The sequence below is a fragment of the Gossypium hirsutum genome, chromosome D12, assembly GCF_007990345.1.
Source record: "Gossypium hirsutum isolate 1008001.06 chromosome D12, Gossypium_hirsutum_v2.1, whole genome shotgun sequence".
NCBI lineage: Eukaryota > Viridiplantae > Streptophyta > Magnoliopsida > Malvales > Malvaceae > Gossypium > Gossypium hirsutum.
The window spans coordinates 52,906,936-52,923,159 of NC_053448.1; the positions used below are offsets into that span (position 1 = coordinate 52,906,936).

Consider the following 16,224-nt stretch of genomic DNA (forward strand, 5'->3'; position numbering starts at 1 on the left):
AATAATAATTATGTTTAAATATGATTAAAATATTTATTATTGATAATAATAATCTTATTAAAATTTAAATAACAATAACAATAATTATTTACCAAAACAAATTTATGCTAAGGGTATTCTAGTCAATTTAGTTTTTTCCATTCTACTATTACACCTCTATTCCATTCAACCAAACACAAGATTACTATTACGCCTCTATTCCATTACATTCAACCAAACAGTTGATTTGCTATTACACCTCTAATCTAATACAGCGAACCAAACGCACTCTTAGTCTTACCCACCAAGAAAGTGCTAAGAAGTTACAATGGTGGCACCCTTTGCCCCTAAGGAAACGGAAAAGGTAAGCCATAATCTAACCTTTTAATTTGTGTATATCTATCATAATTTTATTTAAAATATTATATATTTATCTAAGTTTTAATACATCACTACTTCATATATTATATAAGATATTTTCATGGTATCCAACATTATAAAATGCAGGTAAGAATCAACGTCAATGCGTGGAAATTACAGATGAATGCACTTGTTTTTCCTTGGCATTCATATATTATATATATATGTGAGGGCAGTGTGGCATCCACACTCCAACACCATCCATTCCTTTGAAATTTGAATGCATATACATCGATCTTTCGTTGTTTTTGGATCGACCCTTGTTCAACTTCATAAAACAAAATGCAGAAATCATCGGTGTCAACAAACGAGATGGTTCCGCTGTGGGGAATCATCCTATCTCTTGTCTTTCTGAACTTGGTAATAATACTGCAAGATTTCTATTCAAGCTTTCGTTTCATTGTCAGTATACTCAAATCTTTCCTGGGAGTCATTTCTTATATCTGGGTTCCTTCCAATCCTAAACCACCTACAACCCAGAAAATTTGCAGAAACGGCAATGAAATTTTGAATGATGGCCGAGATCTCTCGTTTTCAGAATTGAAAAGGGTGATGGAGAAAGCGGGGATGAGTGAAATAGGTGGACTGTTCGAGGAAGAAGAACCGAGTTTAATGGAAGTGAAAGAAGCATTCGATGTATTGGATGAAAATAAGGATGGGTTCATCGATGCAAAGGAGTTAAGGAATGCATTGATTTCGTTAGGTTTGATGGAGGAAGCTTCGGAAGATGACTGCAAAACAGTGATTAAAGGGTTTGATGATAATTGTGATGGCCGAATTGATTTTAACAAATTTGCCAGAGTTTTGGAGACAAGTTTTTGCTTCTGAATCTTCATTCACTGTTGTATATTTAGTTGTATTACTTCAAATTAAAATGATATAATATTTAGATTAAATTCCCAATCTATTTGTATTTTTAAAAAATTTCTTTATTTCTTTTTGCTTTTTATTTTCTTATGTTTTTCTTTTGGTAAACAATATCAAATTAATGTATTTTAGAAACCAAATATTTTACTTCAATTTTTTAATTTCGTCACTCAAAAAAGAAATTAATTAAATTACTCACTTCACTTGTAAAACTATGTATTTCCATGTAAGTCATTCTAAAATTAGGATAAACTACCTATTACTTACTCTAATTAGGAGTCATTCATATTTTGGCCACTCAAAACAATGCGTGAAGATACATTGCTAGTCTTCATGTCATCATTTAATGGTGGAGTGATTAATTTGATCAATTTCTTTTTTGAAGTGACTAAATTTAAAAAAAAAATTGAGGTGATCAAAATAGGGACAATAATTATTTAGAGTGACTAATGGGATAGTTTACCCTTAAAATTTTAACTTCATTTTTGTTTTAAATGTTAAAAATCCTATAATCCTTTCTTCTTCTTCTAGTTTACTCTTTATAAATTTCTAAAACATATGAACACAAAAAACCCAAATTAAAAACAAATCGGTAAGAGAATCAAAAGGTAAATAAAAGAAAACTCTTGAAACAAAATCTTCAAAATTGGAAAAACCCAACATCAAACTCCAACTTATGGTTACATAATACTGGGAATTAATTTTGACAAGTTGATGGTGCTGTAACAGCCCAATTTTCAGTGGTATCGGAAACAGTGGTTCGAGACCACTAAATCTGACGAGTGAGTTCAAAAAAATTATTATTTTCTAATTATGATTTACATGTGATTTTAGAAAGATTTGTGAAATAGTGATTTGAGTTTAGAAGGAATTATTAGGTTAATTGGTTTTGAAAATAGGGTATCGAGACCTCAATTTTATAAATCGAGCCATAAATATTTTTATAAATATTTACAGAGTGTAATTAAGTTAGTATTAAATTTTTCTCATAAAATTTTAACGTTTTAATAGTTAATTAAATAAGAAGGACTAAATTGAAAAAAATGCAAAACTTGTTAATTAAAGAAATAGTGATTAAATAGCTTAAGTGGTGAATAAGGAAGGACCAAAAAGGCAATTAGACACTTATTAGAAGGCTGAAACGGCATGTGCAGAGAAAAATCTTGAAATTGGATGAATTAGGGGCAAAATGGTCATTTGGGAATTAAGGTAAAAATTAAAACAATGACTAAATTGAAAATCTAGACATTTCTTCATCAATCTTCAGCCAAAAACACCATAGAAGAGTCTCTCAAAAGCTGGTTTTTCATATTTTTACACCATGTGAGTTCAATTCTTGCTCTTTCTTGAAATTTTTGTATTTTTAAGACTTTTACAGCTAGGTCCAATTATCTATTTCATTAGTTTTTGATTTTATGAGTAATTTTGAAAGTTATCATTGATGAGTGCTGGATGTTTGTGATAAATTAATATGGATTTAGGGCTTTAGTTTTGTTATATGATGATTTTATAAAATGAATTTGATAGATATTGATTTTAAGACTAAATTGTGAAGAATTTAAGAATTAGGGTTTGCTATTAAATTTTTATGTATCAAAGGCCGTAAGATAGCCTAGAATACTTAGATAAATTGTCAATTGAGAAAAGTTAGTTCATTTGGTAGGCTAATTACTAAGGGACTAAATTTCAAAAACTATAAAAGTTAGGGTAATTGTGTAATTTTGAAATTTTTAGGGTACCAATTGTAAAGTTAATTGAAACTTAAATACATGCTAATGCATGAATAATTTTATATTTAATATCAAGAGCCCGAAGATCAATGAGAAAAAGGGAAATTAACAGAATAATCCTTGAACTACTACAAACTTACAATTTAACACAGGTAAGTTCGTATGGTTGGATTTTAATGTTATATGTTAATTGATGAATGGTATTTTGTATTTATTCGTAACATTTTTTGAAAATAAAATTGTTATTAAATTTATGAAATTGAATCAAGTGTTCGAAGTGAACGGAACGCATGATTGAGTATAGTCGTTCATTGTAAAAGAGGAATTGACGGCAAAATTATCCAAGTAAATCGAGGTTTAGCATTTGTTGCGAACTCTCGTGTTTTCTTTTCGTTTAGCTCTCATGAGCTTCAGTCAACTCATATGAGTTTCAGTTTAACCCTTCTGGGTTTCAGTTCAGCTCTTGTGAGCTTCAGTTTAACCCTAATGGGTTTCAGTTTAGCTATTTTGAGCTTCAGATTATAGGTTTTCGTTCAGCTCCTATGAGCTTCCGTTTAACCCTTATAGGTTTCCCTATAGCACTTATGTGCTTCAGTGCAACCTTCGTGCTTCTGTTAACGATGTACTTAAATCTCTTAGACGTTCTCTGATTTGACAAGGATTGGTAAGTGTCATATGGAATTAATGTGGAAGAATTTAAGTTATTGTTGATATTGAGCTCAAATAAGTGAATTCATCAATCGAAGTTGTGATTGGCAGGAAATGTTTGTAAGATGATTTACCTAAATGAATTATTATAGTATGTTCGGTAAGATTTATATTTAAAGCCAACGAACTTACTAAGCTTCATTAAGTTTACTATGTCATTTAATGTTCTTTGTAGATTTTCAAGAAGTTCGGAGGATCGGATCAACACATCGAGCCATACTATCCAGTTTGCTCTGGTAGATTTTGTTATACATTTTGTGGTTTATATGGCATGTATAGGGCTAGATTGGAGAAGAGCTAAATTTGAAGTATGGCTGTGAATGACTTATATATATTTGTTTGTATGCATGTATTTAGTAGTAGATTTTGATAAATCAATGAATGGAGTTAATTTGGTAAGCTTAGGCAATTGAGTTTTGTGATGATATATTATGTTTAAAACATGATTTTGGCTTGTGTCGATTGCTTGATTTGGGCTGTTTGATGTATTGAAATGTTGTGTATAGGTTGATATAAAAAAGGGTGAGAAAAGTGGCCTTAAAATGGCCTATTTTCGTTCACACCGGCTGGGACACGGCCATGTGCCTCATATCAAATGCCCACATGGCCTAAGACACAGACGTGTCTCCTAGCCATGTGAGCCGCACAGCCGGCCACACGGGCATGTGTCCCTTACTTTTAAGAAAATTTTTGAGATTTTGGAAAAAATTCCCTAAGTACTCGGTTTAGTCCCGATCCACTTCTAAGGTGAATATTGCGCCTCGAGGGTCCATCTAAGGGACAATATGAGTGTTTTATAACTAATTCTTGATATGTGTAATAAAAGTTGTGAAATGTTCGTATTTAATCCGTAAGGTTCGGTAATACTCTGTAACCCTGTTCTGACGACGGATAAGGGTTAAGGGTGTTATAGGTGCAGTAGTTGACGGTGTGCAGTGTAGTTTCAGATGTTGTTTCATATATTTGCACACATTGATGGTAGTGTGTGCACTGTTATAAAGAGTTAACAATTTTGTCGTGGTAGTTTATTTTGATTTACTAAAGTAACAAAATCACATTAATTTATTTGAAGATTAACTATCACTATTCAAGCTAAGTATAAAAATAGTTTGACAAGATAGAGTCACATTCCATCAATCATTTCATATAGTGTTTAACAAAATAAACATTAGTTGTTATCTCTTCAAATTATGTATAAATAATTGTAGTGTTTGAAGCAAGTCAATGGTGTGTTTGATTAAAGTTATTGACTTAACATATCCAGAAAATATGTAATTTATCCTACACAAAAAGACGCCAATTATCTTATACAAAAATAATTCAACATGTATAGCCAATTGAATGGCAATTACTTCAAAAGAGAAAGAACAAAACATATCTTATTAAAATTATTCTTCATTCATGATCTTGAGAAGAATAATAAATTTGTTTTAGTGGTAATTTGACAGATTTTTTTTATCAAGCATTGTCAACTACAACATTTGAAAGGCTAGTATGTATGATTGGAATGCATCGACTCAAATATGTGTTGTAATGCGATGTTGCCTTTAGGAGGAGTCTAAAACACGTACTCTTTTCTTTTAATCGAAGTTTTGGCCCAATAGATTTTCTTGGAAAAGGTTTTTAAGGAGACAAATTGTAATGAAAATTTGTAAGCTCTTCTTTCTTCGTTAAGTTTTTGTCTCATAGAGTTTTTTCTAAAGAAGATTTTGACAAGATATATTTTCATTCACTTTCCAACCCCTAAAACTCTTACGGAATTTAGGGTGCATTTAGTCGGTTGAATAATACATTATGGTCTGTAATGTTATATTCTGGAATAACATTAAGTTATTTAGATTCTTAACATTTTGAACATCTTATAATCTCACATTCCCAAATAGTGGCAAGATGTCGACTTATTCCTGAGGTAATCTTAGATCACAAGTGTAATATTAAATTTTGGATTGATATACCCTTTATTTTTATTATTTTAATTAATTTAATCTCTTTTTTTCAAATGAAATTTAAGTCTAAATAAAAATAAAAATAAATATTTTTCTTAATGGTGAAATAGTAGATGTCATACTTTAAAATTAAAATTATTATATTTACTCCAATAATTTATTATTAGTATGTTAAATATACTTTAATGACTTATTACAATTATAATTCATAAATTCATTTTAACATTATATATTTACTTATTAATATATAATTTCTCATAAAAAAATAAAAATTATAATAATTTATCAAAAATTGAGACTAATAAAAATAAAGGATAATGTAACGTACTAATATTACATTCTTATAATTGAAGCCTATACGTCATGTAGAAGCTTACAATACATGAGATAAAAAGAAGAATTATAAATACAATTTAAGATGATAACAAAATCCCGTGGATAACATCTTTTGCCACTCATAAGCACATGTCAAGCAACGATTGGATGTCAAAGATGAACGTGGCAGATATGTCAATAATGTGAACTTGGTCCCCGATTATCATTTCTCAGCCAATAACAACAAAGAAAGAGATTATAGATAAAGGGATAAATCTTAATTCATCTCAACCGTTGGATTCAACGAGATCAAACAATCAAATCCAAGCTTTACTGACAACCACACATGAATGGCAATATCATAGTACAAAGCTGAGGGTTAAGCCATGCACTACAACATTTACTTTCCCTTACCCATCCTTTCTTTCTCCCGGAAATCATGTCTGCCGTCACTACACAAGCCTCGGCTGCCGTTTTCCGCCCATGCACGTCGAAAACTAGGTTTCTTACCGGGAATTCCGGTAAGTTAAACCGGGAAGTTTGCTTCAAATCAATGTCATCTTCATCAATCAGCTCATTCAAAGTTGAAGCCAAGAAAGGGGAGTGGTTGCCTGGTTTACCTTCACCGGCTTACCTCACTGGAAGGTACATTCTTTTAGTTATACTGTTTGATACAAAATAAACTGACGAGACTGGTTCAATATCTCAGATAATGGCATTTACACCAAAATATAGATTGTTTTTTTGTAACATATGAAAACTCTTGTTTTGAAGCAATATTTCATATTTCAATTAGCTATTTGGTGGGTCACACTGATTATTTGATTCAATGGTATTTAAAGGAAATATACATAATCAGCTATCAGCAGTAGATTAAACCAAAGGACGGGGTTGTTAGAGTCGAATTAGGAATTAAACTTTGACCAGTAGTGTATAAGCGAAAATAGAAACAATTCTTGTGAATCAATCTGAGAACCAATGATTTAGCTAGTTCGGTTTGATTCTTAACATCGGTTATAACAATATGGAAATGCAGTCTTCCAGGTGACAATGGTTTCGACCCTCTTGGATTGGCGGAGGATCCGGAGAACTTGAGATGGTTCGTGCAAGCAGAGCTGGTGAATGGCCGCTGGGCAATGTTGGGTGTTGCGGGGATGCTTTTGCCTGAAGTATTCACCAAGATTGGGCTGATCAATGCTCCCCAATGGTACGATGCTGGAAAATCCGAATACTTCGCATCCTCCTCCACCCTATTTGTGATCGAGTTCATATTGTTCCACTACGTGGAGATCAGACGGTGGCAAGACATCAAGAACCCAGGATGTGTGAACCAAGATCCCATCTTCAAGCAATACAGCCTGCCCCCACACGAGTGTGGATACCCTGGTGGCATTTTCAACCCCCTCAACTTTTCTCCTACACTTGAGGCCAAGGAAAAGGAGCTTGCCAATGGGAGATTGGCAATGTTGGCCTTCTTGGGATTCATAATTCAACACAATGTGACTGGGAAAGGACCATTTGACAACCTGTTGCAGCACCTCTCTGATCCATGGCACAACACCATCATCAACACAATCAGGGGTTATTAAATTCAATTTCCCAGTTTTTAAGTTTTCCTTTTTTTGTTTTTTCATTCAAGATTTCAATCATCTTCTCATTGCAAACAAAGTAGCTCCAATTTACGAGTAAAATTTCAGATAGCATCTAATCTTATTCATATTTTCAAACTAATGATAGTAAATGTTCATCTTAATTTTCTACAAAAGAGTATTTTAGTGTACATTTTGGGGGATTTGGGAGTAACTTTCAAACCCATCCCCATTAAAACTATGCTTAAAACAAATTAAAAAGAAAAGAAAAGGAAGTTCATATACAGGAGCCATTTATCGTGTTAAGCAGGAAACACTGGCCAGATATCAGATTCCATCAGAAAAACTCCATTGCTGGGTCAATTCTATCTCAATAAAAGGCAAAAGCAGGAAATGTTTGGATTCTGATTCATATCTGTGAGTCACTTCAGCTACAAATTATGACATTGACCAGATGGAGGTGTTTGATTCATAAAAGTCGATTTTGTTTGCTGCGATAAACAACAATCTGAATCAATGACTTTGCAGGCAGATTCAATTCCTAGAACACACTAAACTATATCTAAGTAAATAAAACAAATCTGAGTATAAGACAATCCAATAACTTATATCCTACAGTTAAGGATAGAACAAGGCAAATGATGTTCCTCACCTGATGGTATGAATTCCCATCAAACATGGCAATGCCACAAGGACCTGAAGAAGATATCCAAGCTTGATGACCACCATTAGACATAGGTCTTGGGGCTTCAAAGTCAGTAATAACTTGGTAAACTCTAGGATCGCCTTGTAAGTTCCCTACCATCTCAGACTTCAGCTTCTCGTCATCTTGCAAATTTGAGGCACTAAATTGCGGGTATAAGTATTGCTTACCGAGTTGGGAATTTAAAAATGCATTATTCCCTAAGTCATTCAGGACATTGCTTTCCTGTATTGTATTATCAACTTGTACTGAATTGCCAATATCGGTTTGTTTACCAGGGACAAAGAAACCAGAATAGCCTGCAAGGGAGCCATCTGTAGCGCACTCCGTATCTCTGGATCAAATAAACACCAAAAAATAAGAATGCAATTTATATGCCACTCCGCAATAAATCATTTGAGATTAAAAACAACCACGAATCTGCTGGTTGGCCTTGAGAGACATTTTATATTCATAAAATTGAATATCCAAGCAGACTAAGAGGAATTCAATTTTAAGTTACGTATCCATAATGGTCTTACAGATTAGGGAGAAAGTTCGATTCATTATGCAATAACATTTGTTGATTGCCATTGTTCGGAAGCCATGTAACAGGTTGGGCTTCTTGCACCCCACCAATCATCACAGGCAAAGGCATTGCGTTCTGAAACTGTAAGCCAGAGTAAGTTTAAGATACTTCCCCCAAACCAAAGAAAGACCGAGAGTAAATGCTTTTTCTACCTGGCTAGTGGATTCTAGTGGCAGAAGATGGTGCTTTCCATAGTTTTCCTGCCAAGGAAGTACCATGCATAAGTAATTTATAGTTAAATACGGCTTGGTATTAACTTGGTAACTTTATCAGTGCAAAGAGGCTAAAGAACAAGGCAGTTTTCAGCAGGATCCGGTCTTTGCTAACCTTTATTGTAGTTAAACTTATGTTAATCAAACTCAGGTGTGAGTGTTGGATACGAGTATATGTTAGACATGAGCATGGTCAGATTTTTATAAGTTTTTTCATGTATTCGAAAGATCCTTGGAGGTTATATCCCCATATTCATCTGCTAGGAATGAGTATTGGACACAGATACTTCAAAAGAAATGAAGAGTCGGAACAAATATAGAGTTAAACAACCCTATCATTTGAATCAAGTAAATATCTTGATCATACTTTACATATGGACATATATATATATAATAAACATATATATACATGCCAATGAGCATATTTGTTTCTGTGTCTCTGAAGTTGAAAGGAACGTATAAAAGTGCATGCAGATCAATATTACTGAAAGAAAACAACATACCTTGTGTATCCGGATACGCTCAATGGATTCTCTAAGTGAATTTTCCATCTGCCTAAGATGTTCTATGTTGTCAATTTTATCCGGATTATTCCAGTAGCTGAAATCATTGCATGATAACATAAGAATTACCCGAATGACTCCATAAAGAAATTAATCATGTTTTTGCAGTGATAATATGCACATGTTACTGTCCAAACTGTATTGGAAAACACAAACAGTTAAGAAAGAACACAACCAAAATAAAGAGATAGACAGGGTACAGAACAACCAAAAATCAACATAATTGCTACCATCCAAAGGTTAGAGGTGAGCTATAGATTGAGAGCAGTTACAGGGTTTGAGTTAAAGCAAAGATTTGAGCTGAATAAGGGTTTTAGCATCAGAGACACTTATTTTTCACAGAGTGATGTGAAAATCAAGATTTTTAAATCCAGGTTTATATTTTTCTGCATGATGCAACCTTAAATGACAAGCAAATCCCTTGACTTATATTTTTCTCATTATTATATCCCCACAATAACATATAGCAACATTAAATATATTAATCAAGTTCATTCCCACTATATCCTAATTCTATTCAATTTGGCAACAAACATGCCACGTAAAATCTTAATGCAGTAAATGCTGAAACTTCCATAGTGGCCTCAAAATGCATCTTGTATTTTCTATACTCGGGAAAACATTAACCTAAAACACCAAACTCAGAAAAAGTGGTTAATTAGGGCCTAAAAGATTTGTATAAAAGATGTTACAACGGACAAAGATTGCATGTCTTGCAGTATACATTAGAGTTTAAGAATATAATTTACTGTGACACGATAATTGTAAACAGTAAGACCTCTTCTTATCTCATGCAAACATTTTATAAACAAGACCAAAAAGAAAAAGCAATACTTTAACAATCAAAAGCTCCAAAGGTGCACCTCAGTCTCTTATGTACTTCGTTAAGCCGAGCTTGCAACATTGATACCTCATTAGTCATTTCCTGAAAGTAGCAAATATCCAAGAAAATTTTAAAAAAAAAAGAAGGAATAACCAGAAAATCTAAGATCAAATGGGACACATGTAATGCAGGCAAACTTCATACCTCAACAGACTGACTGCAGCACCGGTAAAAAACGAAAGGAAAAATAAAAAGAAAAGAAATTAGATTCTTCCCAATCTCTTACTTAAATAGAAACACATTATCTAGAAGAAAATGAAATAATGGTCACATACGTTGCACCTAGAAAGTCTTGTATGTTTAAATCGTGATCCAATTTCTTGAAGGTTTTCTTCAGTGCCTATATTCTCAATAACACGACTCAAAAATTAGAATGATAAGAGTGCAATAATGCTTTACTCTTAAGTTGAAGCAGAAGATATCGAAGAAAATGAGTTTCAAGGAGTCTTACTTCAAGGCTCTCCAGCTTCCTGTTGAAGACCAATGAAAACCAGTTAGCTAAAATGCCATTTGAATACGAACAGATTATTCAAGAAGTCAAAATTCAGAGTGCACACCTTTTTGCTCTTTCTTGTGGTGTTAATTGTGCAAACTTTGCAATAACCTCTTCAATAGTGCTGGGAGAGAAAAGGAGAAAAAAAAAAAGAAAACAAGCACAAAATATGAACCCCATTACCTTACTCTATTTTCTTCTACAAACATGGTATCTTCTTTTATATACACAATAATGTATAAATATATGATTATTTAGACAACAATATATCTATGGCTATTTCAGAATAGCTTGTTATGTGCCTGATGCTGTGTTATGAGGAAAGCGAAGAATCACAGTAATAATGGTTCTAATCAAATAAGAAAAATCAAAATACAGCACAAATTCAGAGATAAAGAAGGCAAAGAATATACTTTATTAAAATCCTAGTCCACTCTAGCCAAAAAAATAAAAACATCTTAGTCCACCATGTTTACTAATTAATCCAACTGATCATTACAACTGTCTAAGAAAAAAATTGAAAGGATATCTTTATCTGTTAATATAAAACATACATAAATTCTCAATATATATGTTCTACTTCTTACACTCATGTTATAAGTTGTATTGATATGAAATTGATTTCTCTATCAGAGGAAAATAAATAGATATCATTAATTCAGGGAATGCACAAAAAGTAATAGCATTAATTCAGCAATCTCTTCTGAAACATAAACTTAGGCCATCCAAGAAATTAAAACAAGATTCCATTCTTCCAATACCTGCGCTCTCCATGGAATAGAGTAGGCTTTCCGGTTGGAGAAAACATGAGAAGGATGATATGAATGTCACATAGTATTGATAATTCCTTAGCTTTCTTCAAGATTCCAGTTCTTCGTTTGGAATATGTAACTTGTCTGTTGCTATAGCTCTCTAACCTTTTAATTTTTAGTTTAACCCTTCCCATTCTGCAAATTCACAAGAAAATCTTAGTTCCTTTTCTTAAACCATATTTTCATTCTAAGTAAAAAATCTCAATTACTTACTTTAATTAAGCAAAATAAAGCTGTGCAAGTGGAGCTCTCATTCCAGGCACCAACCTTAAACAACCATGTGATCTTCAATAGAATTTCAAACACAGATACTCAAAACTGGAAAATTATCTGAAATTTAATAGAAAAATGTTGAAACATAAAAGAGAAAAAGCATTTGTTGACACCCATCATCATGTTCCCTTTTCCACACAAACGGAGCATATCTTATCAAGCGAAAAAAAAAAGGTTTTAAGTTGAATATGATTAAATTTTCAAAAACCCAGAAAGGAAATATCAAAAAATAGAAAATAAAATAAAATAAAAAAGAGACAAAATTTTTAACCCCAATAGAGAGAACAAATATTTTCTCTTATTGACAACAAAAAAACAAATATTTTGTCTTTGTCCCAAAAGGAAACCCAATTTACAGAAATGGAGTATACCCAGAAGAGAAAATCGTAGAGGAATAGAAAAACAACAATAGATGTGAAGAATTCATTGAGATAGAAAAAGAAATCAATCATACAGTGAAGCTAAAGAGGAAAAAAATAAAAGAAAAAACAACGACAGCTTACAATTTAGAAAGGAGGAGGAGGAGGAGGGGTCAGGCTACGATTTCGGTGGATAAAAACACACTGAAATTTCGTTTCTTCACGAAGAAGAGGAGAGCTTAGAGACGGTGGAGAGAGCCAGCCAAATGGACGGTGAAATGTTCGATAAAATGTCTAACAAAATCTAAACCAGAGGATTGCATAGCTTGGGCCGGGTCGGTAATCTTTTTGTTTTTAAAACACCCGATTCATTATTCAAAAAATAACAAAAAATATTTTACAATTATATTTATATATATTTTTATTATAAATTAAATAAAAAATTTAAATTATTAAATAGCAATTTCGATCAATTCAAATTAAAAAAAATTACGTCCCAACTCGACTTGTGTGTTGTATGAGCCAAGCTTTACTAAATCGCTAATAATAATAATAAATTAAAAGTATTAAAAGTAATATTATTATACTAATATTTTAATTTTATTTATAATTTAAATTAATAAAATTATTTTTATTACTTTTAAAATTAAATTTTAATTAATAAAATAAATTTTAATGTAGGATCAACTTTTACTATACTTTATCCAACACCAAATAAAATAAAATAAATAACCCTTGAATTTTTATTAGTAATATTAAGTTTTAAGGTTACTTATTGAATAAAAATATATATTATTAATGTATTAAATATTAACTTAAATTAAATTAGACAGTTTAATATTTATAATGATTAAAATTAGTGATATAATTAATTATAACTTAAAATTTATGTTCAATTTATTATATAATTAAAATTTATTTATTAGGATTCAACAGATTATCCCAAATTTGAATAAATAAAAAATTTATTATCTTAAATTCTTATCATATATGCTCTTTTTGATACAATATCTAGAACTACACATTGTCACTGCACTGACAATAATACTTATATCAATTGAGCTAAGAATCAATCTGTTTTACTTGTTTATTATTTATTACTAAGCTTTACTTTTAGTTAAACTTATTCTCTAATCATTTACTATTTGACTTAGTTATTAATTTATTTTTAAAATTTGAAAGATTAAATTACAATTTTATCATATATTAATATATAATTTTATCATTTTTAAAGACATTAAGCATTTTTTTCCCATTTTTTTTGGAGGGATCAAAAAGTAGTTTTACCATACATCAAGTTGTAATGATGGGTCAAATATGTGTAGATGCTCTAATAACTAATTTCTAATTAATAATGGGTTGATTAGAAATTAAGTTAATGTGCAAAAGTTATATATTAGAGTTATGGTCACCAAATTACAGATAACGTAACTTTTCTAATATCTCATCTTTAGAAAAGAGAGAGTCATCTTCTCTAGGTTGTGTGCTAATTTGAAAAATCAAAATCATAAGATCCGAAGATTTCAAGATATCGATGAATTCAAATACATTTCTATATTAAATTTTGTTCTTGATGTTGACATGACATATCTTAATTTATTTAATTTTGTATAATAATTTTACAGTTCTAACAATAATATAAGAAGACTAAGGAGAACTTTTGCTATTTCTTAGGATAAGGCCCTTATCTAGAGAGGGCTGAACTTAAAACTGTAAATCAAGTGTTTTCTTTTAAGTGGATGCAAAGGAAAGCAAGATTGATATTTTTTTTTTTTTTACGATGGATAAGGAACAATTATGATGATTACTTGTGTTGTCATACCTTGCTCTACTCACTATATAAAATTCCATTCTTTATATATACAACCATGGTAAAGATGTAAAAATGTGTTATAGAAATAACTTATATTTCATGTTTCTATATATATACTTTTGAATATATATACTTTTGAAGAATTATGTATAAATATTTGGTGAAAGTACCTACCAAGTCCATCTATTATAAAGACCAAATAAATTAGTATTATTAATGAATCAATTTAATCCCTATACTATTAAAAAGAATCAAATAAGGTCAATTTGTAATAGATTTAACTTTTATTGGTTAAAATTGACATAAAACTTTTTTTTTCAATTTCAAATAAAAGATAAGTTTAAAAAATATTAACTTTATTAATTAGTAAATGATGTTTTTTAAATAGTAAATGTTAACTCCACTAATATGTGACATTATTTGATTTTTTTTAATAATACAGATACTAAATTAATCCATTTAATGGTAGAGGAACTAATTTGATCTAGCCCTTTAATAGATGGACTTACCAAATACTTCCACCTTAAATGCTTATTTACCTTTGAAAAGATTAGAAATATTATAGTTAATAGTAAAAATTAAATTGAAGCGGGTAGGGTGGGACGGGGATGGATGCATCCAATATCCATAAAAGTAGTAATAAATTTTAAAATTATACATTAAATTATTTAGCACATAGATGGTGGGGTAAAGCATGCCAAACATAGAGTAGTGATAGATTAGCTAATATTCATCGTCACCCTCCTCTATTGTCATCTCTATCCTACCTCTTCTACCCCTCTAAAACTCTCATTTAATCAAATCAAATTTATATTAATATTAACATTATTTGTTCAATATTCAATCCCTAACCTTAAAATTTTCTAAATCATTTGTATTTTTAAATAGGTAATTTAATTTATTTGAGTCTATCCAATATATTTAATAAAAAATGTTATTTTTATTTTTATTAAATTTTTAAAAATTGATATTATTTTTAATTTTTAATTATAAATTTATAATATTATATATATTATATACTGTTAGCGAGGTTTTTAGATTCCATAAGCAAGGTCAAAGGTTAACAATTGTCTTATAAGGGTATAGTAAATTATTTAAAAAATAAATTAAAAAAAAAACAAGGCAAATTTCAAGGCTACTTGCAGAACCTTTTAAGTAGGAGAAAAATGTGATTCAGTATATTCAAACCCACATCCTCTTATATTGGCAACAATATCAATACCAACCGAGCTAAGACTCAATCGATATATAATCCTTAATTCTAAACATGAGATACTTGCAAGATGAAAATATAATATAGTCAACCCTTTCTAAAGTAGACCTATTTGTTTGCTTAATAGAGAGGTGGTTGTTATACACCTATAGCAACATGCTATTATAAAGAAATAATCATTATAAACTTAACATATAATTCATATCGTGAATTTTCATCAATAAAAAGGTAAGAATTATGTTTAAAAAAGAAAGTGATGATCAAATCAACAAAATTAAAATACATATAACAGGTCTAAATGTAACACCCTAACCCTAATCTATCGTCAAAACAGGGTTACGGAGCATTACCGAACTTTTCAGATCAAATACGAACATTTCATATCATTTAAAATACATATTAGAAACTAATCATAATCACTCATATTGTCCCTTATATGAGCCATCGAAGCCCAAAATTCACGTTAGAAATGAATCAGGACTAAACCGAAAACCTAGAGAATTCTTCACAAAATTTCAAAATTCTTTCTAGGTGCAGGGGACACACGCCCGTGTGGCCAAGCCGTGTGAGCCACACGGCCAAGAGACACGCCCATGTCTTAGGCTGTGTGGGCATTCGATGTGGGGCACACGACCGTGTCCCAGCCCGTATCTATGGCCGTGTAACTCTCTGACTTGGGTCACACGGCCAAGCCATATGCCCGTATGCTAAACCGCGTGAGCATACTAATTTGTGAAATTAAGGTGCAGGGGTCACACGGCCTAGACACATGCCCGTG

General features: G+C 31.2%; 3 protein-coding genes across 5 annotated transcripts; 2 read left to right on the forward strand and 1 right to left on the reverse strand.

The window, feature by feature from the left end:
- Positions 1-470: 470 nt before the first annotated feature.
- Positions 471-1,294, forward strand: LOC107947617 (probable calcium-binding protein CML45). The gene has a single exon (XM_016882210.2). The coding sequence runs from the start codon at positions 682-684 to the stop codon at positions 1,225-1,227; it is 546 nt and encodes a 181-aa protein (XP_016737699.1). The 5' UTR covers positions 471-681; the 3' UTR covers positions 1,228-1,294.
- Positions 1,295-6,203: 4,909 nt separating this feature from the next.
- LOC107946523 (chlorophyll a-b binding protein 4, chloroplastic) lies at positions 6,204-7,665 on the forward strand. The gene is made up of 2 exons (XM_016880903.2): positions 6,204-6,610; positions 7,002-7,665. The coding sequence occupies exons 1-2, from the start codon at positions 6,405-6,407 to the stop codon at positions 7,552-7,554; spliced, it is 759 nt and encodes a 252-aa protein (XP_016736392.1). The 5' UTR covers positions 6,204-6,404; the 3' UTR covers positions 7,555-7,665.
- Positions 7,644-12,756, reverse strand: LOC107946522 (agamous-like MADS-box protein AGL65). Of its 3 annotated transcripts, none has more exons than XM_041107090.1 (13): positions 12,565-12,756; positions 12,002-12,118; positions 11,738-11,923; positions 11,041-11,100; positions 10,935-10,953; positions 10,766-10,830; positions 10,628-10,640; positions 10,464-10,525; positions 9,541-9,637; positions 8,978-9,025; positions 8,779-8,906; positions 8,207-8,591; positions 7,644-8,045 (listed from the first exon to the last, which is right to left on the reverse strand). In XM_041107090.1, exons 3-13 carry the CDS (start codon positions 11,920-11,922, stop codon positions 7,986-7,988), a joined length of 1,122 nt encoding a protein of 373 aa, XP_040963024.1. In that variant the 5' UTR covers position 11,923; positions 12,002-12,118; positions 12,565-12,756; the 3' UTR covers positions 7,644-7,985. The 3 variants fall into 3 exon arrangements, with proteins under 3 accessions (XP_040963024.1, XP_016736389.1, XP_016736385.1); XM_016880900.2 differs by having other exon boundaries at positions 8,779-8,900; positions 10,759-10,823; positions 12,565-12,754; XM_016880896.2 differs by having other exon boundaries at positions 10,759-10,823; positions 12,565-12,754.
- Between the last annotated feature and the right edge of the window lie 3,468 nt (positions 12,757-16,224).